The 24,594-nt window shown below is 36.8% G+C and overlaps 1 protein-coding gene across 1 annotated transcript in view; it reads right to left on the bottom strand.

The window, feature by feature from the left end:
• The window catches only part of CLSTN2 (calsyntenin 2), a 259,996-nt gene that overhangs the window by 133,580 nt on the left and 101,822 nt on the right, over positions 1 to 24,594 (bottom strand). The window contains exon 2 of the mRNA XM_015871212.3: positions 6,736 to 6,858. Within this exon, the coding sequence (XP_015726698.2) occupies positions 6,736 to 6,858 (123 nt within the window). The remainder of the gene's footprint in view (positions 1 to 6,735; positions 6,859 to 24,594) is intronic.

The raw sequence follows: 24,594 nt of genomic DNA, 5'->3' as shown, positions 1-24,594 counted from the left end.
ATTTTGAGCAGAGAATTGGGATTTTATATTCAAGACCCTGGATGTAAGCAGACTGCAATGACTGGGTTTTGCTGTAATAGCACTGAGCATACACACTTCTATGAGCTGCTAAAATAACAGTGATTATTTGGGAGAGTTTGTGGATGCAGTCAGAAGTTAATGAATATTCAGAAATTCTTACATGTTTGTACTGTCTACTCATTCTTTGCCATGCACAGCCAAAATAGCAGTCAGAGGCTGAAACTCCACCTGCAAACAAAGCCTGACTTGCAATTGCTTCTGAGACAGAGTACCTGTGTGCACAGAGCCATGAAGAGTCAGCTCGACCTTTTTTAAAAAAGGCTATCTGTAAGTCTATCAGGAATGTAAGAGAAACTTAAGACTTAATGGGGACAACTTCCTGAGATAAAATTATCCAGCTTATCCTTGGTGCAACACAGTGGACTCATGCAATTGTATCAGCCTAATAAGGGTGATTCAGTGAAGTGTTAGGAGCTTCACTTCCAAGGTGAAAAGGCATTAATCATCGCCTCATTGCTCTGAAAGTCACCTCCTATTTCTCTGCTTCACTTCTCTATCAGTTACACAATGAACAGCTGAAGCCCCTGTGCTATTTAAGATGTTTATGGTGCTCTTAAGGGGTGACATAAAGAGCTGTTGCTGCAAAAAGGAATGGAAATAAGGTCCTCTGCCTATCCCCTGGGGATGGGACAAAATCTAATGGGCTAAAATTGCAGCATGGAGAGCTTAGGTTAAGCATTGTGGAAAACACTGAGCATGGTAAAGACGTGAAAGAGATTGCCCAGGGAATCTGTTGCGTCTGTGTTGGAGCAGATCTTAAAAATTAGGACAGAAAACTATTTGTCAGAGATAATATAGGTATAATAGGCCCTGCCTTAGGTTTTTTTTCTGACCCATTTTTTGCACATTACTGATGAAATGGAGTTGCTGTTAATGAAATATATACAGATGTCCTTTCCAACCAGCATTCTGAAGTTGTACAGCATTTTGTGACAATTTCTTGCCATCACAAAAAATACACCACTGCCAAATTGATTCAGCCGATATCACATTTTTTGTAGCTAAACCACTCCTAAGTGGAAAACCACTAAAGTCAAAGCCTTGAAGTAGTTTCCAGCTGACCTCGAAGGTCTATTTTATGTTCCATCTTTGTAAGAGATTTCATTGGTTTGGTGTTTATGATTCCCCCAAAGGGTTTTCCTAAATTAGATAATGTCAGCCCATTCTACAACCAACACTATGTTTGTTAAAAGAAGGACAAAAAGTCCTAATTTATTTCTCCACAGAACTTGCTGTTTCTTCATGGTTGTTTTTTTGTAATACCTTGAATAAGGCAGCACTCAGGATGTTAACAGCACTTAACAATTCATGATAATATTTTCAAACTGTCCTTCAAAACTGTGTGTATAGAAAAAATGAACTTGGATAATAAAAAAAAAAGACATGAGTATGCTCATATCATGATAGTTCTAAGAACCATGGTTTTACATATACTCTGTCACACAATTCACAATGAATTCAAGAGCCTAAAAGACAGTTCGCTGCAATATTGTGAAATTCTTCGCACTCCAGTTATGAAACAGGCTGATCGTATTTGTCAGCCAGCATTTTCAGAGACCAGTTGAGTTTTCTACATTTCCTGTCAATCCTCCCTAGAAACACAGACCTGCTCAAGGGGCAACTGCACAGATTTCTTTCTCCTGTCATCATTTTTTACTTCAGATGCAAGAGAGCAGAGAAAAGCAGTGCTGAATGCATTTTCTTTTATGACCACTCCATTAATAAGGGATTGACATGTACCATAACATCTGTATGACAGTAGAAGGGCTTGACAAGACAGTAGAAGATTGATCTTAGTAGCCATGGAGTGGAAAAAAGGCACAAATGTTCAAAACACTGTTAAAGTTTCCAGAAGAGAAAACAGAAAAACTAAGAACAGGTATAAGCCAAAACTAATGGAAAAAAAAACAAACAACAAAACAAAACAAAAAACCCAACAGAACAAAAGAATGGGTATAGAAAACAAAACCAGTGGGAGCAAATAAAATTCATGGACAAACATCAGATGCCTTAATAACTTAGTGCTAGCAGGTCAAAGATTCTTTGCAGGGATGCAACACGTGAAATACACATGCTGTGTGCACACCATGACAACTGATAGATGGTACTTTGCTCAAAGGATCCCTAATAATATAAAACCATGACCAGTTCCAGGGTTCTCTTGCTGAACTCTGAGATCTTACACTGATTGGTATGAACTGCCTTTTCTTGGTTCATTTAAGTCAATGTTGAATTTCTTGTGTGAGTAAAAAGATAAAAAAAAAAAATAAGGACAAAAAAAAAAGCATAATCTCATTCTCTGCTATCATCTCCTGCTATCAACATAGGTCTTATTATCACTATAATCCTGGAGACCACGGCACTAGACTACCTGCAGATATCTCAGTCCTCAACAATAACTTTGATTTATAAAGCATAATGTAGATTTAATTTGGAGATTAAACCTCTGGCACATGGCTCCTAGTGCACTCAATTTGAGATTGAAAGAATTGGAGATTGAAATTTCAAAGAAGCTGTGGATGTCCCATCCACTGTAGGGGGTTGGAACTGGCTGGGCTTCAAGGTCCCATCAAATCAAGCCATTACACATTTCTCTGATTTTTTTAATTTTCAATTTATATCTTCCACTTCCTGTGGAAGTTTAATCCTCGTAGCTTAGTGAAGTACAGTGTGACACTTTCTGTTAAGACTTCTGTCCCAGAATTTGTCAGAAGGAGCAGAGATGAAGCAGCTGAGAGCAGCCTCTCAAACAACATGACCATGCCTTCCGACCGTGGTTTTCCTGTATTTATGAGTGTTGGACTTGTTCTTTCCCCCCGTGTTGAGGTTTACAATAGAAATCTGCAGCCTATTCAAACATTTTAACTCTTCCGTGTCGTCACTTCACTACTGATCACTGCACTGGAAAAAAAAGACTAGCAGTCCAATAGCCCTGGATCAATAGAAGACATCTCCCCAGTCAAGCACTTTCAAAACTTCTTGAGGCATTTTGGTTGATTTCACAGACACTAAAGACTTACTCTTGCATTTACAGCACCAATTAAGAAACAATCTTGCTGTCTCCCTGTGACACCAAGTCAGTACAAGACCTATCCTTACCTAGATCTCTAGAAGAAGCTTTCCCAGCTCTAAAATTTCAGGGATTCATTCTACCTCATACTAAATACTTCCATGAATATTGCACAATCTCATGCCCACATAACTTGATTGCAGCTTGAAGAATTAAGCCTCAGCTGGCTTCACTTGACATGCCACATTTTCTTTAAAATAACTTAATGGCAGCAAAGGCTGCAGGTGTGTGAAGTTGTAAGTTAAGTAGTATAATATGTAAATACTTGTGGGGTTAATGAAAAGGGAATTAAAGCCATTGAGAGCTATGCAACATTGGTTCTAACTTAGAAGTGAGGTTTGGCCCAATTTAACAGGTTTACAAGCAAAGATTACAGTCTAGTACCAAGCCTTACTTAAACCAGGATTCTGAGTAAACCTCCTTCTTACTAAGGACCTGATTGACATAACAGCTTCATTGTGCCCAAATTTTGTCCCTTCTGGAAGGGCAGCATTTTCATGTTAAGTTTTAAATGCATTAAAGAAAGCTGAGAAAATACAGAATGGCAAGAGTTACTGCTTCTTCCTACACTATAAAGCAAGCTGGGCAATGCAACAAAGGCTGGAATCTCATCTGAACTACTGCGAGCAGCAATAGATCCAGAGGAAGAAACTACATACTTTTAAGCCTAATTTAAACATCTTGTTCAGAGAGATCCAAGCAGATATTTAAGTGTAAGCCAAAAACTCTGCCCTGACACATTACTGAATCTGAGTCCATTTTTATGAAAAGCAATTAATGGAAAACTGTTTCAAAAGACTATAGTTTTTTAAAGCAACTAAATAATAAAAATATTAATAGGGCAAAAGTGAAGGCACAGTTAGAGCTCTGGTTCTCTGGAACAATTCTGGTACAGTTTGAGGCTTTACCTCAAGTACAGTGCTCAGTCATGGGACCCTCGCTGCCAGTAGCACACTAAAGGCCCTGGAGCATGTCCAGAAAAGGCAATGAAGCTGGCGAGGGGTCTGGAGCACAAGACTTATGGGGGGAGGCTGAAGGAAGTGGGATTGTTCACAGTCTGGAGATGAGGAAGCTCAAGGTTGACCTTATTGCACTCTACGACTTTCTGAGAGGCAAGGTGAGGGTCTGCCTGTTCTTCTGTGTAACCAGGGATAGGACTAGAGGGAACGTGTGTTTCCCACACCTAAACAAAATATGTCCACAGAAAAAACTCCACATTAAAGTACCATTAAATGTAATGCTAGTGAATAGGATCAATCTTAGCTGCGTACATTTTCAGTTTGCTCCTGCTGTGTATAATCATACGAACTGAATTTTCCACAAAGACTTATAATAACATTAATGCTGTTATGAAGCCAGATGAGATTACATGACAGTAAAGTCTAAACTTAAGATAGAAATAAGAATAAATGTTTCTTTAACAAATTAAAGAGGAATGAGCTTTTTAAAAAAAGAAAACACAGAGGTATTTCAAAACCGACAGGGAATCCAGACCTTCTGAGGGAATAAAGGTGAATTAGGTCAGAATTATAATGTTATGTATAGACTGTAGACCATAACACCAAAAGGAAATGAATAAGTGGAAATGAACTGAAATGCTAATGCCAGGGAATATACACCACGTATTTTTCTTCCCATACGCAATAATGCTTCCTGAAATGTGAATTAAATCAATAAGTGAAGAAGCCAGATTAGAACTATTAACTAAGGTAACCTTTTTGTCATAGAAGTCAGTGTGTGCAAGTTCAGTATTTCAAAGGATGGTGTTCTACAGGAAAGGTAAATCACTAACTCAAGAAAAATATGTTGGTTATCCCAACACAAGAAACAAAGAAAATCATCGAACAATTAGCACACATTTTGATTAAGTATCAGTGAAAATAGCACATAATTAACATTAATATAAGGCTCCCAAGGGAATAAAAGTGAAAGATGCAATAAGATAAGCATTCATACCAGAGAAGAATCTCCCCTAAATGAAAAGGATATTTTTAATTGTGAAAAGATGGAATTCCTAAATAACTGTAGTTGAAGGTTCCATAGATTCAATCCTTGCAAAAATAAAGTTTATTCTTGTTTGTCACAAACATTTGAAAGAATGAATTGCGTATACATGTGAAAGACAGCACTAAGAAAAAAAAAAAAATACAAGCTACACAAATATGTTATGGATAACTGCTTATCATATGAAGTCTTATTCCACAATTTTTGTTCTAAAATAGAATGATATCTTAGTGAATTCATAAACAAATAACTTGGAAACTATTTTTTTCTTTCTTTTCTTTCTTAAAAAACGGTTTGTGAAATGTGATACATACCCTGAGCATGACGTACTCCTGCTCTAACTATAATTAGCATGTCCCACTTAGAGGTAGCTTCCTTATCTTTGAATGCATATTGATTACTTCTCCAGTAACAGGTAACTCAGTGTCATAGAAACAGATGTGCAGTATTTGGTGCTCAGATTGCTGTGGCCATACCAGATACTCTATGGGGTCTTTACCTCTGAATAAATTCACCTGAGTGTTCTCCACTGAATTTGCCCCAATGAATATATATTTGAGGAAGAAATATATTCTGTGAGGCCAAGAACTAGGGAGCACCATGAGTCAAAAATCAATCTTGACCTTAAAATGGAGTGTGCTTATGGGGAAAGTAGCTAATAATTCTTACATGATGTTATAAAATAATTTAGGCCCAAGTACCATAACTTACTGCCTCCTGTACCTGTCTGTATTTCACACAATACAGACAGAATGTTCACAAGAACATTCTGAGGCTATTCATAGGATATTTCACCAGCTCCTTTGCTTAAACAAGATAAATATTCTTAAACAATGGAATATTTTTAAGAAATAGATGTTTTTAGGATCCTCATAACAGGTGTAAAATCTTAATATATTCCCATATCTTCACAAGAAATACCCTTAATAAGGCAGGGAATTTAGGAGAAAACTTAGCTTGATGTGCAAAAGAACACTCTTCTGCTAAAGTACACAATATGACAGAATAAGCGTCAGGTTAATACAGGTTAAAACTTCTATAGGGCATACATCTATCATACGGTAATCTTAGCAAAAATCTTCGAAACCTCTATTACATTTTCTGTCCAAATCTTGACAGTTATAAAGTACTAACATAGTAATATAAAATTTGAGCTCCTTTTAAATATTTGTAATGGAATTTGCCCATGGCCAGTTTTGGACCAGGGTGTGGAACAGAAAAGAGAATTTATTATTTATAATCAGAATTAACTATATCTGATTACTTTAGGCAATTAGAATGACTAGTTTCTGTAAAATTATATTCAAATTTCATCATGAAATTCCTGTGTTATCATTAATAAACGTTAATGGTGTAAGCCTACTATTTTATAAACACTTCTGCTTCACAACAAATTAATAGACACATATCATATTTCAAGGTCTATGAGCCAATGGTCAAGTCTGAATACTCAATTGCAGCCTCTAAAAACATGCTTCAGATTACATTCTCTATGTTCCACAAATTAATTCCTTACAAATGCAAATAACTTTATAATACAGTCCATACACTCAAAAACTGCTTTTAATGCAGTTTCCTACCTGCAAATGGAACGGGTGCATCCTTATCCAAAGCAACAAGAGGAGGATCCAAAATTACAGTGTCATTATTTTCAGTTATGATTCCATGGTACGATGTCTCAATCCAGGGCTTATGCTTGTTCACTAAAGAAGAAAAAAATTGTATGATCAATTAATTAACAGTGCATATACCACTAGTTTATGTTATCTTCTTTGAAGAGAAAACATTTAACACATATCCAGTATTACTACTCAAGTCACTTATAAGGTTCCAAGTTTCTTTATAAACATTCAAATGTTAGATCAAAATGACACAGACTGTGCCACGAATAACTGATTTAAAACCAATGTTTACAGGCATCCCTCCAATAAATACACCAAAATAAAAAGCCAATTTTCAAAATGCTTTTAATGTATTCCCACTGTCCAACATAATTATGGTCAGATACTTTTAGAGGAATTGATTTTGGTTGCAAAACTCTGATGCAATAAAAAAAATGTCCAAAGAAATACAGCTCTTATCAAGATTTAGAAGCAAGTAGAAAGGCAGGCAGGAATACTCCAGTATTCCAGTACTCCAGTCAGCTTATCGTTTTACATTTTTAGAAAAATACTTAGAAGTACTTTTGTATTCTGTATCTTGTAGAGAATTAACCATGCACCATCAGATTGTCTTATTCCTGAGAGTTTTCAATATGCCCCCCTCTTAACAACCATCCTCTATTTATTGACATAGTAACATGACATGGTCTTCCTTTCCATTCTGTAAACAGCATAGCTTTACTACTCTTATCAACAGTCTCCACCTAACGTTTACATTTTTATAACTCCTATAGAAGCAATACAAATAACAATTTGAAGCATGTTCTACCACAGGCATCAGTAAATACTGCACTAAGGAAGCACGTATCGCATTACCACCAAGTCCAGCTGCAAGATAATTTTCATACATATTATTTAGTTGTGTGTACGCAACACTGAGAATAACATCTGGTGAAGCAACAGGAATCATCTCAAGACAAGACAGAAGGCTAACACTTAAAAATCAAATTTAACTAAATGGGATTACTTAGAACAACCATAGAGTTGCAGGGGTTGGAAGAGACCTCAAGAGATCGTCAAGTACAATCCTCCTGCTAAAGCAGATTCTCTACAATGTGTTGTACTGGTCAGTGTCCAGACAGCTCTTGAATGTCTTCATGGGAGACTTCATAACTTCTCTGGGTCACCTATTCCAGCATTCCTTCACCCTTACTGTAAAAGAGCTCTTCTGGAGGTTTCCATCTTCAAGGTTTAGACCACTGCTCCTTGTTCTATCCCTGCACAGTATCACAGAATGGTTTGGGCTGGTAGGGGACCTTTAAGATCATCCAGTTCCAGCCTCCCTACTATAGGCAGCGACAGCTCCCACTAGGCCAGGTTGCTCAAAGCCCCACATCCAGCCTGGCCTTTAGTGATTCCAGGGAGGGGGAAATCTATAACCTCTCAGGGCAACCTGTTCCAGTGTCTCAGCACCCTCACAGAAAAGGACTTCTTCCTAATATCTAGTCTAAATATTCCTTCTTTCAGTTTAAAACCGTTTCCCCTCTTGTCCTGTTGCTACATGGCCTTATAAAAAAAGATCCCTGCCCTTTTTTTAACAGGGGAGCTGAGAATTGGATGTAGTAGTGACATTAAAAAAAAAACACAAAACACACAACTAACAATCAGCACTCCCTCACTCATACACACCACCATCAACTCTTTCTTGCCTTCTGCAAAACCCCTCAGACAAGAACAGGTTTGATATTTCACTCACATAGCTTTATTCAAAGTAGAAAAAGTAGTTCTGGACATCAAAGGCAACTGACAAAGTTTGTTCACAGTTGAGAAGCTCGACAATTAAGAATTCTTTTGTTCCCTAGTTATTTGGAAATAAGTAATTAATTCATGGCTAACTTCCATCTTTTTCCTTCTTGCTCCTTTGTTTAATCATTAGGAAATCTTAGTCCCAGGAGAAATGATCTGAGGTTCTTTTAAAACTGAATTATTCCATATTACGATTAGTAAAATGAGAACTTTGGGTGAACTTATATGTTGGAGTATATATTGTTTCAGAGGAAGCGATACGAATTTTCACAGTTTTTGCCCATTTGCTAATAACTAAGCAATGGAAAGATTAAACTGGGAACATATCAATGAAAGGTGAAAGGAAAGTAGGAAATTCAAATCTCTTTATTATGTAAAGACTGGACACCCAGGAGAAACTGGTGAGTTTATATAATGAGATTATAGTATGAGATTCTAGTTTGCAGGGCAGTTAAAGTGTGTTATATGTATTATTTGAATAGGTGAATTGCCTCAGCAGAAAGTTATACACATATATATGCTCCTCTTGTATTCTGATACCACTCCAAGAGTTTGATTGACAGAATAACAATCCATCTCTTGATTAAATGCAGATACAATTTAACAACAACTGAATCAGTAAACGGGAGTTTGAATGAAAAATAAAGTCTTTAAGCAACTAAAAATACCAAAGGTAGATTTTCCTCCTTCTTGGTTCTGTTAATTCCCCAAGCTCGTACAAACAACAACAACAAAAAGCACACTAATAAAAATAAATATGAAAAAAAAAAACACCAAATAAATTGCCTTTATTCCTACAATAGATTCTGCACAGTAATTTTGATGACTTTGTTTAAGAAATCATCTCAGCATTCAGTGATTGTAACTCCACAAGCATCTTTTTTCCATTAGCATCCCATGAGCTACAACAACAGCCAAGTCAATGACAGCAATGTAATTCTTTACATTACATTAGAGTAGGAGGAAAACAAAGTAGATTAGAAACAATTGCTACAATTTAGTCCTAGACCTTGGAGACTGGCATAGCAGGAAGAAAGGAACAATAAAACAAAAGCAAAGCACAATGGAAGTTCTGATTATTTAGAAGTTCTAATGATGTGCTACTCCAAACGAACAGTTATGACTATTCATAACTATTCACGTAACCTGTGATAACTGGTTTTTAAAACAGAATTTAGAAGTGTTTTATTCTAACTAACATAAATACAGTAACACCAGTCCTCTTGTACAAAGTGTTTATGCAGGGCAAAGACTAACATTATCATTTCTGAAACTGTTCTAAACTTTAAGATAAGGAGAGAATGCAGCATTTATCTTAAAAATGGAAGAAGTAGAAATTGCTACCAAACACCCCTCTCCCCCCAAAAGATTTTAATGTTTGTCAACAGTGCTTACAGTTATCAGCTGCCTATCAGAAAGCAATAGTAAAAGTCAATTTTGCATTTGTTAAAGGTGATGGAAGAAATTTATATAGAGGCTTGTATATGAAAGTTTCAGGAACTAAGAGAGTAGTGCACTATAGAGAAAGAGCAATTCAGTAGAGCAAAGAAGCATGAAATTCAGCTGATAAGAGCTAAACAGCAAATTCCTCTTCCTCCTGGGCTAAGTTGCAGTGCACTGCTGTGGTTTAACCTGGCAGGTGGCTCAGCACCGCAGTCATTCACTACTTCCCTACCTCCCTGGCAGAATGGGGGAGGGAATCAGGGAAAAAAGAAAGTAAAATTCATGAGTTGACACAAAATTATTTACTGAAACAGCGAAAAGGAAATTAATAATATTTATGGCTATTTATATATATATGAATATATATAACACGCAATGCACAAACAATTGCTCACTGTTCCCCTGACCAATGCCCAGCTAGTCCCTCGAGCAGTAGAAGAGAGCAAAATGAACTTCCTCCCCTTCAGAACTCCTTCCCCATGATGATGGTATGGAATATCCTCATGGCCAGTTTAAGTCAGCTGTTCTAATTCTGTCTCTCCCCAGCTCCTGGGGTCCTCCACTGAGAATGGCCTTAGCTCTGTATAACACTGCTTAGCAGCAACTATGAACATCAGTGTACTATCAACACTGGCTTTCTCCAAGGGTAAAAAACACAGTATCACATCAGACACTATGAAGACAGTAATTCCATCCCAGCTGAAACACACCTAGAGTAACTCCAAAACTAAAACAATATACTTTTTCTTATTCTTTTTTAATAGATGTTCTGCATCCAAGGAATGAAAGCGTTTGATTGATACACGCAGTACAGAATAAGTGTTGCTGTTGATTCATCAGATGCCTTTTACCTGCATTTTTCTGTCTAGGTAAAAGTCAAAATCAGTACCACGCATTCACAAATTCAAGCGTATTTAAGACAAACGTGACGTATACCAGGACTATGTGAGTTTTTTGTTTTCTAGACTTTCCTTGCCTTCCCATAATTTGTTTGTCATTCATGTAAAAAGTTAATGTAAATAATTTCTAGAATCTAAGATGAGACAATTCTCTTTTTCATTAATTACAGTTAGAGATCTAGTCATTAAAATTTGTACGCACCATTTACACTGCATTCGCATAGTCTGTCTTACTAAAGGTTCTGATTACAAGATTTTGGATTTAATTAACCACTGTGGTAGAAAACTACTATTCTGTGTTGCAACTACAAATGCATCTGGCTTGAAAAAGAACAAAGGAAAAAAAGATAAAGAGAACCAAACTCATCATGTAGAGTCCACAGGAACTCCCATGCCCCCAGGCATGTGGTCTTGAAAGTCATGTCAAAGACAAAAGACAAAACAGAGCAGGAGGAATACCTGCTGGAAAAAAATGTATATATGGCAAGCCCCTACTTTCTACCATTCTGTGCAGTATGCCCTGTGCATCACCCTTCCCAGACACCCCTCCTAATATCCCACTCTGCTGTTTACCACCTGATACATGGTTAGAGAAACCACCAGCATCTCACACCAAACTCACTCACTAAGATTCCATCAGAGCACTTTACACCTTCCCAGGATGGCTCCCAGGAAGCAGAAAGCAAGAGAACAAAATCACAGATAAGACATAAATACATTAACACAGCAGGAAAAGGAAGTATCAAATGCATTCCCTGAGCTCTTTGCCTATCTGCCCAAAGCCCTTTCTTACATGTATGACTGCAGGCACACAGTCTACTTGCTAGTATCTATCAAGCTAAAAAGTGACTACCTGCTTTATCACAGAGCAAGATGTGTACAGGGCTTTCTGAAGATAATCACAGTCTTTACAGTTGTAAATTAGATTTTCCAAGTCACAGTGTCCACAAACAGAGCTTCACTTTGTCAATGCGGAAGTAATACCATAACTGCACCATAATAAGAGCTATATGTCTGTCTTACAAGGAGAAGCAAGAACTATAATCCAAGATAGGCACTATGAGGGGGCTGGGGGTGAAAAGCAAGAGTACAAGAAACATAGTACAATGGCTTTTCTAAATTTTAGATGTTTTCTGATTTAAAATACATAGAAGATTATACCGATCAAAAATAGCACTTTACAGAAGAAATATAAAAGGAGAAAAAAAGTGAACCTTAGTAGTTGTAGCTCCTGACGCTAAGGTAGAGTCAATATTGCCTAGCTGCTTTAACTGATTTTGAAGCTAAAGCCTGCAGAAGCAAATTCTTTGAGTTAAGAACTGCTTTATGAATACAAATGTTTTCCTTTCTTCTTTCCAAAATAGCAGAACAGATCTATTTTCCATTTAAACACACTGACGTGTTCTCTCATCTCTAGCTTAAAGAGTCTGTTGATAAAAGTAAAATCAGCAGAAAGCTCAGGCTCAAATCAGCTTTTAAAATTTTTTTATCTGTTGACTTCAACAGTCTTCAACTCAGCTTATTAGAATCCTGTCTGTATGACAGAGGTCCTCCTCTAAATTCAGTTAAAGGTGAAGATGCTTCTGAAGCCTTTTAAATGTATGCTTAAAATCTCACTCACTTCTGTAGAAGATAAACAACTGAACTTCATACCTTCACTACCTTCATGCAGTCTGCACTACAAATCCTTATTCTGTATAACAATGACAAATAAAAGAGTTTTGTTAGGAAAATATTGAATTTAAAAAAAATAAAAAATCCTAATGATGCAGACAGCACACTGACATCTGCAAATGTGCATCATTATGGCCAAAAAAACCCCATCCTTCTCTGATCTGAAGGCCATGAGTTTGGCAGTCCACTCCTCCTTTTGGGTGATACGTCAATGGGCAAAAACCTCATGGAGATTTGGGTCAGCAAAGGCCAGAGTTCTAGCCCACTGGCTCTGCTCCAAACAGTTCATACACCTGACTGGCAGACCTTAATTCCTCCAGGATAAATCCAGAGATGCAGAGCTAGATTTCCTGCATTGCCTGCTTCAGAACAAGCTGAAGCTAGAAATCAAAGAATGAGACATAATATCTAAGAGTAGTGGAGAAAGATAAACAAATTAGAAAGGATGTAGATTTTGGGGCTTAGGTCACGGAAGAAACAGAGATTTTACAGAGAATTTAAGTCTTCCCCTTCAAGGCAGAGAAGGCAAGAGGAAATGGAACCTGAATGCATTTTGAAGAAAAAGAAACCAAGTTAGGAGTGGATACTAAAAATTGCTGGAAAGTAAGCAAATGCTTGCATTTCATAGGGTTAAATCTTCCTCAGCATTAGGAATAAAACACCAACTAGCTATTTTAACAGGAAACCAGAAAGCTATGGCTTGCCTACATACCAAAGAGGTTCATACTGGTACAGATTTTGTATGTTTCACCAGAGACAAACTGTAAAGACAAAATTTATTCTTCTGTCTCATGATCTGCTTAGTTCTCTATGCGATGCCACTGCCTAAATTACTGAAACATCAGTAGTTACATTCAGGACTTCCTTTTTTGATAGATGGCTTTAAATTTGAACACTCTATGTGCTTTTGCATAAAAGAATAATGTGAAATTCCAAGCCTAATTAAGGCAGTGTGAGTTTTGACACTAAGTTCAGATAAAGTAGGATTTATATAATCTATGAGAGATGATTCTTCGAGAACTCTTTGGAGAACATTTTAACTGAAGAATACATTATAAACAGTGCATCTCAGCAAATTACTACTGGAGATCCAATGTATAAATTGGCAATGATTTGATCATAGTGCACAACAAAACCAATTTTGCATGAAATAAACTGAACAAGGAAGTCTTCTACTGTCAGCAAATCCTTCCAATAACAACTCCCATTAGCAAAATCTGTTCTTACATTTAAAAAAATGGGAAAAGATGAGGTAATATAATCCTCTGTTGACCAAAAGCTGCCTGAGAGCAGACAAGCAGTCTACTGGTTAGTCCTGAAGTGAAATAACATACTCTGCTTTTATCCTGACGTGATTAGAAGGTTTTGTAGCTATACATTTTCTTAACTGTATTTTTTCTTATATAAACACTTATTTTTGGAATAGAGAAGAAGGGTTATTCTTTTTAACACTGACCAAACCAATCTAAATACTTAATAGGAATTTAATGAAATGCTTTGTCAACCCATTTCTGTACCTTTCAGGGAGGAAAAAGAATTAAAAAAACAAAAAAAAGTCTAAGCGAAAGATTTTACGAAACTCTATCAAAAATTTTGACATGTAAAGCTATTAGAAGCATTTTTGCTTTTGATCTCCCTACTTCTGTAAAGCGCATTTCCTATATATATATATATATAGGTGAATATGCAGGAAAAGTCCTATATATATGTATATAGGTAAATATGCAGGAAAAGCTTTACAGTGTGACTTACTGTTGTCTTTTAGATAACAGATCACAAATCTATGCTCTGTGTTCTAAATTTGTATATGTTATTTTTATTGATGAAAAGGAAATTTCATCTAATTGATTTAATGTCCAGATGTGTACTATATGTAAAGTAACAAAACTGGAATCACATGAGTCCATCCCACAGTTTGTTGTAGTAGGCGTGCACAAACACTTGGGCTGTGACGTGACAGGACCTCCCCTGCTCTGTGATTGGATAACATTATGCATAGCTTAAAGGGGTGTAGACGAAGTAGAGCTTATATATAAACAAACACGATGAGGCAATAAGGAAGCCATTTTTCACTGTTCATGAAATTAGTGTCTTTGTGTAGTTATTAGCCTTGACCTGGTAATTGGTCACTTACGCAAAGCAGAGCATGAAGAACGTGTAGTCTTAGATTTTACAATTAGCTATTGCAAAGCACACCACAGATTAAGTCCTTACCCACAAAGGCCTATGCAGTTAAAAATCTTGGAGAAAGTATCTAATTAGCATAGCAAAATATTTTAATTAATGTTACAAGGGCAGAAAAAGGTCATAAATAAATTACACTGTGTCTTTCTGTGTATTTCATTCTAGTCATAGAAACATTTAAAACTTGCACATCTCAACAGGACTTACCTTTCATTTAACATTTGAGTAAACAACTACACATTCTCATTTAAAAAATATAATTTGAGACTCATAATAGGGTAACTATCTCTATTTAATTCTTCTTTACTATTTCACTTAACTTTCTCCAGTATTTAATAACTCCATCTTCACTGTATGAAGCTGCCTTTCTCCTACAAGTTTTACCTTTCTCTTGTTTAGACTGAAAGCTCTGTGAAACATGAAATTATTTTTCCATTATGAGGTTACAACAAGCATTCTGAATACACCTGATTCCAGTGCTTGTACATGTCCTCTGAAGAGTCTCGTTGGGTGATACTATCTGAACAAGGATTCAAACATCGTTGTGCCATTAACTGGATATCTTGTACATAATACAGAAATGCTAAGAATATAAAGGATCACACATAAACATTCTTTTTTACATCTAGGCAGCATGTTACTATAGGAAACAAACAAACAAAAGGATTATGCAAAATAGCAAAAGTAACCTCCACGGTGCCCTGGTTAACCATAAACATTATTTCTATGTTTAATTTCTCTTTCAGTGCCTGCAGCATTCAAACCAAGGAACTTTGCTGGCATTACTACTTATGCGTAGTCTTGATGACATCTCTAAGCAAACACTTCAGCTCGACATTATAATAAAGCACTAGACTTTTAGCAATTGGTGAGCAGATTTTCAATGGTACTAGTTTCTTCTGCACCTTATCCAATAAGGTGGAAAACACTGCCCGTCTTTGGAATCAGGATTTCCAATCTCCAAGTCCTGGTTCTGGTCAGAGATTGTCAAGAGATTGCACCAATGAGTAACATATTCCTGTCCCTAGATGGCTCCAACCACAGAATCAAGAAGCTTTTTAGGTCTCAGGCTCTTTAGAAAGCATTTTATCAACTTCCACAGTGATTTAAGACAGCTTTCCTCCCTGAACAACTGGCCCGCTCACTTCAGCCTCATAATACAAATGAGCAAGGAAGGGGACATCCAAATAATGGAAGAAATTTGTAGATCTCTTAAAAGCATTTACTTATTTACTTCTTTCCTTTGTTGTTAAGCTGAAGCTGGTACTCTCAGCTTTGCAGAGCCTTTCAGATGAAAGCATTAATATTATTCAAAAGTTTTAGGTGTTTTTTTTCTCTTTCAAAAACCATTAATTCCTGCCTGTTTTTGTCCTACACAGACAAAGCCAAAATGCTTTTAGACTCGAGGCACACTGCACAAGGAACCTCATGACAAAGGGAAAAACAAAACAAAAAAAAAAAAAAAACACGTGGCAAGTCTGACCAATCTTCCTAACATTACAAACAAGCTTTTAAAATCATCTCTTGGTTCTTAACCCCATAGGTCTGGGTCACAGACAAGGGAGGTTACAACACCAGCATTTTCCTCTGTTCTGCTGTAGAATTGGCTTCACCCATTTGCGTAGCCATCAAGCGGCATCTGCCACAGTGATTCCTACTCTGTACCTTCTTCCCAACAACATAAAAGGTTAGCTGGCCACCTCTTTGTTTCCTAGCCAGCCTTCTGCTTGTCAAATGATTTATTTGCTCTAGTAGCCAAAGTCTTGAATTCTGTGTAAGTCCCACATGGCTCACAAGTTATGGACCAGCCACTGGAAGGTCTGCTAACAGGATCAAAGCAAGGAAAGGAAATAAAATTTTGCAAAACAGCTGTTTTAAATTTTGATGCAAAACATCACATTGGGTCATGGTCTCTAACAGAAGACCACCAAGCAGACAAACAAGAATAATCAATGGTGAGACAATAGCATACAGATATCAGGCGCTCCATCCCCTTTGGCTGCATAATATTTATAAGATGACAACTCTGCTATGTTTCCCCACCAAAACAGGTTCCTCAGAGAAAAAAAAAAAAAACAACAACAACTGATTTTGAGAAATTTGGAAAGACTGGATGCAATCACTATTTTCTTCCCTCCAGATAGTTAACATCAGAACACTAAGTTGCTCAGAATAGCTTCACGTGAGGACTTTCAGAGGATATTCTGTTTATATCTATAAAATCATTCAATATTCATTTCTGTCTGCCTAATCTTAAAAACAGATGATCTTCAATTCATTAGTACTCCTAGATAAAGACAGGGATTACCTCAATTACTGCTATGTGCTGTAAAATGAGTTAATGAGCCAGGCTTCAGCCAGCATAGAAAAACTTGCCTGTGCAAAGGAACACAAAATAAGAGAAGAAAATGAAACTGCATCTTCTGCATATATATGCATTTATTTTTAAGAAAACTTATGAAGTCTCATACCTAAGTATGAAACACTTTATTTTCAATCTTCACTACTTTACTCTTAATTACCAACTGCTTGTATAAATTGCTCATAGAGGAAATTGATTTTGAGCCACGACATATCAAACTTTGTCCTACAATGTTGCAGATGGAACATATTTTATTGTAGATTTCATTTGGTACTTATCATTGCAAAAGATATGGAACAATGAATGGTAATTATGTATTTTACAGTTCATTCACTTCAAACTATCATTTTATATTCATTACTTCAGTGACAGACGCATCCTGTCAGTTTTACTGCTCATTATGCACATAATATCTGCATTTGAGCAGGCAATAGAATCTTGGAAAGAGACTTAAAGTAAGTTTCCACATGGAAAAAAGAAAGAAGAGCCAGCTTACATTGTTGCATTAGTTGTACTAGCTGCTGTCAAAAGAACTGATGACTAAAAAGCACAATTCTGACATTTCTTCAACCTGTTTGAAAACTAGGTTTGAACATAAAAGAACTATATGAATCATTGCTATGAAAACTGAAGAAAAGTTTAAAAGCACCTGGAAATGTTTTCAAACAAACTATTACTCCAGTTTTCAGTAATATTCCAAATTTTACAACATAGAAATTATAATTTTGCTGTTTCGAGAGTTTGCCACATTGGTAGTCAACAACTACTTAAAAAGGTAGGTATAAAATATTTCTTTTTTATGATCTTCCTGAAGCAACAACAATAATCAGTCTCTACCTATTGGTTTCAAGTAAGAGTTCTATAGACACTCTGTCTGAGGATCCTTCTATCAGATAGAACTGCTGATAATCAGAATATTTTGTCCATTGCTTGCACACTGAGCAAGAAATTCAAATAACATCACCTGCAGTAAATCTGAGCTGCTAATAGTAAAACAGTCTGATCTGTTTCATTGTCTTCAACTTTAATATCCCTTGGAACAGATTCTGGCTCCACAATAGGACATAAAAAAAATAAGAAATACAGCAAGTTAAATATAAAAGACCTGGAACTATCAAGTTCAAAGGCAAGCACAGAAAAAGCCACACCTGAAAATAAACCTCAGTACAAATCAATGGAAGATTAAATGAAACTTTTTGATAAGCATAAATGGATCATATCTACATATGAACTTATATGCTGGTTAACAACAGAAAAGAAACGATAAGACAATCTATTAACTTACCAGCCTTATAAGAACCTCCTTCATTAGTTTATGCAGAACATGCCTGGTATAACTACAATAGTATGCACCTATCAGATCAGTCAGGACTTCCTAATAGGAATCAAGATTGCTATGGAATAAATTGGCAGGAATTTGCTGGAAACTGAGAGCATAAATATAGAAATTATATTGCATCATAAATGGTAAGGCTCTGAAAAAAATATTTTTTAGAAGTCAACACTGATAGTTGTGTATCACTCAATAAGTACAAGTTATAATGATTTAATGCATTCTCTTCCCTATGCAAAAGCAGTTAAGGTCTAAATCATACTATCACATCAAGTGTACAGCATGTACAGGTTTCCTCTCAACTAGAAACACATTTGAAATCATCCAGAGTCAAGGCCAAAAACCACTCAGTTCCAGGTTTTGCCATGACTGAAACTTTACCCATTAAACATTTATGCGCTGTAGCTTAAAAGCAAAACTTCTAAATATAATATTTTTCTATGAAAAGTACACGTAAAAACAACATAACAAGAACAGCAGAGTTAACTGAATGTTTGTATCAAGCTTGGAAACCTATGAAACTGCCTGCAGTTACATAAAAGTGGAAATGACACCACATCATCACGTAAACATGCACTGATGAAGGCTGATGCAGTCATCTGGCAATTGTCTGTTTATATCAGCACATGTTCAGCACTGCTGATCAACCTTCACTGCTATGAAAAAATAACACAATTTAAGGTAGGGCATGTTTTGTAAAGCAAATAGGGTAAAAATGTCATGTCTGTTTTTCTCCTAGTACATTAGGCTAAGTGAGAACAAAGGAAAAAACAACAGCAAACAACAGAACCTAACTTGGATCTAGAAAGATATTTACAATATTTGTATTAGTAATAATATCTGCAAGCTTAATTTACTTGATGTTTAAAGCAACTGAAAACAGTTGCCTCACAAAGAGGAGAGTCCAACTATGTTTAAATCAGTACAGGTAAAGGATAACCCGTTGTACCTGACTGGGCTCATATACTCTTTGTCTCCAAATGCAGATGAGAAAAAACCTGCTGTCACAAGTGACATGCAATCTAGCACAAGGCTTGGCAACCTTTCAAAAGTATCTTCTTTTTGAAAGTAAAACTGAGTGCCTTTACATCAAGGATGCCAGATTGCATCTACCAAGCCAGCAGTTCTCTGCTCCTAGATCCGTCTGGGTTCAGTAGTGCTTGGAAAACAGCTCTTGTGAATCACAGAGGGCAAACAGCAAGGCTCCTATATGAGATCTTAAAGGTGCCCTGCAGAGCGGGCCTTGGGAGGCACTACTTCTCATAGATACACATTAAGCAAGATTATTTAAATGTACAAAGTGTGTTCATGCATTTCAACAAGATGCAGATGACAGAGGGAAATGATGACAAGGAAGCTGCCCTAACAAATGCTGCACATATTTTCATCATTCTTACCATTTACATTAGAGAGCACATCTGCATAACAAAGTGGTGAAGACAAGTGGGTCTCATGCTTATGTCATCACGAAGGAATTCATTTGCTAGGTACATCCCTTGTTAGTTAAATGCTACTGTAAGAAAGAGATATTAACAAAACTCAGCAGCAGTTTCCTACTTCACACCAGCAATAGCAGTTCTCTCTGCCATTTTTCTGTGCCAAAGAAACAGGAAAATACTAAGAAGACTGTGTAGGTCACATTTTTACTGGTGTAAGATTAAGTAATTTCCAAGAGCTTAAGAAAGTAATTTAAAGGTGACAAATTCATAGGCACCACAAGCTCAAAGGTTTACCATACTTACAGGGCTAGATTGCAACTGAAGTTTCATGCACTTTGTCCTCTGCACACCTTTCCTGCCCCTTAAGGCAATAACTTCATTTCCATTTATAGACAAGCTTCTGAACTACTTCAGCTCTGAGCTCAATGCACCAAGGCAAACAAAATCTGCTGAGGAAGTGAGCATCTCAACTGCTCTCCCCATCTCCTCTTTAAGAGTATCAATATTTTTCTATCTGCTTTTTGTAAAAATATTTAATTATTTAACTATTTACTCAGAGAGCTCCTTAGAAAAAGGTTTGCTTTTTTTTTTCCATACTTTTTTGTTGTTTGTTTTTGTCTACTAAGCACTGCCCACAGTCACAGAGCCCATCTAGAGGCTTTAATGGGGTAGTTCACAAGCAGAAGCCCATTCATCCATCTCCACTCTTTCACAAAATCCTTAAGGAGTACACTGAACAGGTAAAGCACAATGCCAACTGCTAAGATTAGGCCTGACACGCTTGTGGAAGAGGCACAGACAGAGGAAAGTTATCCTCCTTCATAACATTATGCTCAAGCATATCATCATCTAAGTGGTGTGGTGCCTCTTCAGTGGTGAGAGTCAACAGGAACATGGAAATCTAAGAACTGAGGATGGAGAAAAAAAACAGATCATCTTTTTTTCTGCACTGTCGGTTTTTAGTTTTCAACAGCCTTGAGCAAAGGACACTGTCTAAAAAAGGGGCTTAAGGGGAAAAAAATGAATGTCACATCAAATCATTTCTAACCTCTGAACTTAACAAAAGGAGGATGGGGGGGTGGGAGGGAGATCTGTCTGTAATACTGATACATGAGGCCATTACATAAGATTATTGCTCTGTCCAGTACCAACCACTTGTTTTCTTGTTCTAATTTTATGCTGTACTTTAGATTGTTTTTCAGGACTCATTAAAGTATTCCTTAGCATTTGTTATTCAGATGATAGCATACAGATTTAGCCCCAGTTGTCCAATTAATTTTAGTCATTTATTTTAAGCCTTTTCTAAAATGTTTCTGGATAGCTTTTATTTTTTCATTAACCAAGAGCAGGAAAAGCAATACCGTGCAAGTCATAATTTCACATATACTTGAAGTCAGTACCAATTCCAAAAGGAAGTGCTTCATACTTGCTGTGTAGCTCATTTCAAACCTTTCTACTACATAGGCATGGCTTTGTAAGGCTTCTCTGCAGCAACACTCCTGGCGATATTCAACAGGATGCTATTTCCTTTGTAAACACGTGGGTAGGCTGGCTTGGCAAGAGAAGGCAGGTGAGGGCAGAGAGGGAGAACTGCAACTTCCTCACGGCTGCAGTCCTTGTGCACTACATACTTATACCGACTCTTCACCTCAAAAAACACAGGAAAGCTATAAACAGGAAACTGAAATCTCTTAAACACACACCCACACTCCACTGGCATCTGTTAAAAGTCGGAGTTCATGTGAAGCACGTCAAATACCTGCAGAATTTTGCAGATCCAGAAACCTTTTCTGCAACAAGCAGTGCATCAAATTCCACAAGCACCTACACTACTCTAAGCTAGATTTCAAAGCAACTACTTTAGTTCCAGGCCAGCATACCAGCCTTGGTCACATCATCCCACAGCTTCAAGATCACATCTAAATGCATTTGCACATTCCAATCTGTTCTTCCAGTTTCTTCCAGTGATACCAGCTCTACTTTCGTCCTATAATCAGCTTGCATTATTTCCAACAGAAACATTAAGAAACAGCCCACACGAACCCCCAAGTACCCTATTTCTCTAGTACCCCTTCAAAGTGCACTATCTTTTTGTTCCACACACACTCCACATTGAACAGAAGCACAGGTTCAGCCACTTCATCTTCAGAAGACAGCAGAATCAGAAATGAGGGATCATTTTATTCTTTTTTCCAGAAGGAAACATCCTTGTAATTCTTAAAACTAGCCACTAAATATATTATGGTAATTCTTATACTTGCTGGACCCAAAATCATTAGGTACGGACTATTACTTGCATGATCACTATGTTACTAGATCATTATGAAAAATCAGCACGCATGTTTACAAAGTGCAGTGGTTTGAAACTACTCCCTGCAACAACACTAGCACTAACCAGAGAAGTGACTTTTCCAGAGCTAAACAAGGTTAAAATAAAATTCCTTTTTAGACATGATGAGTGATGGCACGCAGCAAAGACAGCACTCAGAACCAGAGGACACCAAAAAGACACACAAGGCCATTCGGTAGAACACTTTACTGACATAGAGAACAGCACATAGAAAAAAAAATAAATTACTACTACAATGAGTCTCACAGGACAGGTTGCATGGTGCACAGCCAGGCTGAGCTTTGTCATTAATCAGCATTTATACAAAGCCATTAGACAAGAAAAAACCCCGTGAGATATTCAGGATGTTCCCCTCTCCAATCCCTCACTATTTTTCTTTCTTTAAAACCTTTGTCAGTTAAACATTTTAGTGGTAAAGGCAGCAAACTTTCTTTCCTCAAGAACATATAAATGTTCTTCTACATTTGGCCTGCTCTGGTTTTGATATTGATCATAGTATACTTTTATTTTCTTCTTTATTACTTTTTAGATCAATATTTTCCTGTATTTCCTTTTCTTGTCAGTTTTAGCATAATTTTATATAAAGGTCACAACACAGCAATATGGCCTTGCTCCTCCACAAGGGATGGCATATATTTAGGCGGCACAGGCTGAGGCACATTCACCGGCTACATCCACAAAAGAAAATGAATGGGCAATGGTTATAAACAAACATAGTGCTTAATGTGGCTTCTGCTGATAATATGTTTCTGAAACACAGAATAGTTGCTACATTAGTTGCTACTGGTGACCTTATAAAGGCTGAACGGATCATTTTTAAGGTCTTTCCCTCATAATTTCCTTGCTGGTCATTTTCTAAACATTTCTCCATGTGCAGGTATTTAAACATACTGTATCAAGCTTGCACTAAGCTAACACCCTAACATTCTAAAGTGAACAACATGGTCCCACTTCCATTAATAATTACGCTTCTAAATATGACTACAATTAAGAGCACATTGCGCTTCTCACACTATACTGCACAATTCATGGCATTAAGGAAGAAATTACCTCAGCTGTAACTTAGGTTGTGAATGGCCCCAGTCCACTGCAGCACAAAGTAATAGCTTTACCACCAGTGTGATTGTGCAATGAAACCATGAGTATTCAGGAGGTCACTTAACATCTCAGCAGGGACTCAGTAACTGTAAGTGAAAGGCAGAAGTCTCTAAGCTACCCCCTTGCTTTAACACTACCAGTTGTGGCATATAACAGTGCCAAATGGGTTACTAGGATCTTCAATATTCTGTATTATGAGAATATATTGTGTACACATATATCCTTCTCTTATTTGCAATAACACTAGCATGTTGATTTAAAAAAAAAAAAACAAAAAAACAAAAAAAAAACCACTTGTAAGATTAAAAATGTCAGAGAATAGATGTGTCCACTGAAGCCATTTTTATCAACATGAAAAAGGTACAGCTATGTCAGTACTGGGAGAAAAGCTCTGAAGATGTAAGTTATGGTATCACTTATGTTAATGACATGTAGCAACTGGAAACTCAAAAAAGTGATAGCACGAAGACTTGTCACACATTAACAACAATTAACATAGTGTAAAAAGCACATGGAGTTGGAAATGAGGGAAACCAAATCCCTCATATATGTTCTGTATGTATATATTTACACATACAAACATAATATCTATGTGTAACAAACAACACTAGAAAGCATCACAGATGATTCTGCAATCATTGTTTCATCAGCAGATGAAGAACCTGCCCATTCACACCATAGACAGAGATTAGCCCTTCAGGCTTCTCAGGCCAATTCCTACTGACTATGGTGTTATTTTCATACCCTGGGTGGCAAAGGACCACATAAAAACTAGACAGCTGCTTACAGTCCCCAGTTTGCTCAAGGAGAAGTCTAGCCACACACTCTCCCAAGGAAGGAAGAAAAAGTTTCTAGATATCACAATATACCAAAATCTTAAGTATAATCAATTTTGGCTTGGAGTGTGTCCTTTATTTTCATGTGCAAGGCATCACTCATAAATATATTCACAGTAGGAGCTTTTGCTTTCAAATCTAATGTGATGATTACACAACACACAAGTATACAAATATGATTATCTCTGTTAACTTTATTGTAATAACATCTTTGATATGTGTGAATGACAAAAAGAAAGAAGCAACCTGCCTTTTCAGGGAATTTTTAATCAAAGTTAAGCAGTAAGAATAATGGTGTGTCAGATTAGGTTCCATCAGCCTCTAAAGCCAGGCCTTTATTTACAAAACGTAATCGAAATGGAACGAAATGTTGAACTGGTAAGGAAACGTGACGCCCCTTTTTAAGAGAGGAGA

Source organism: Coturnix japonica, chromosome 12 (assembly GCF_054131305.1).
Source record: "Coturnix japonica strain WE chromosome 12, WE-NBRP24, whole genome shotgun sequence".
Lineage (NCBI taxonomy): Eukaryota > Metazoa > Chordata > Aves > Galliformes > Phasianidae > Coturnix > Coturnix japonica.
Note: the sequence above shows the minus strand (reverse complement) of the source record. Positions and strands in the feature narration are given on the sequence as shown.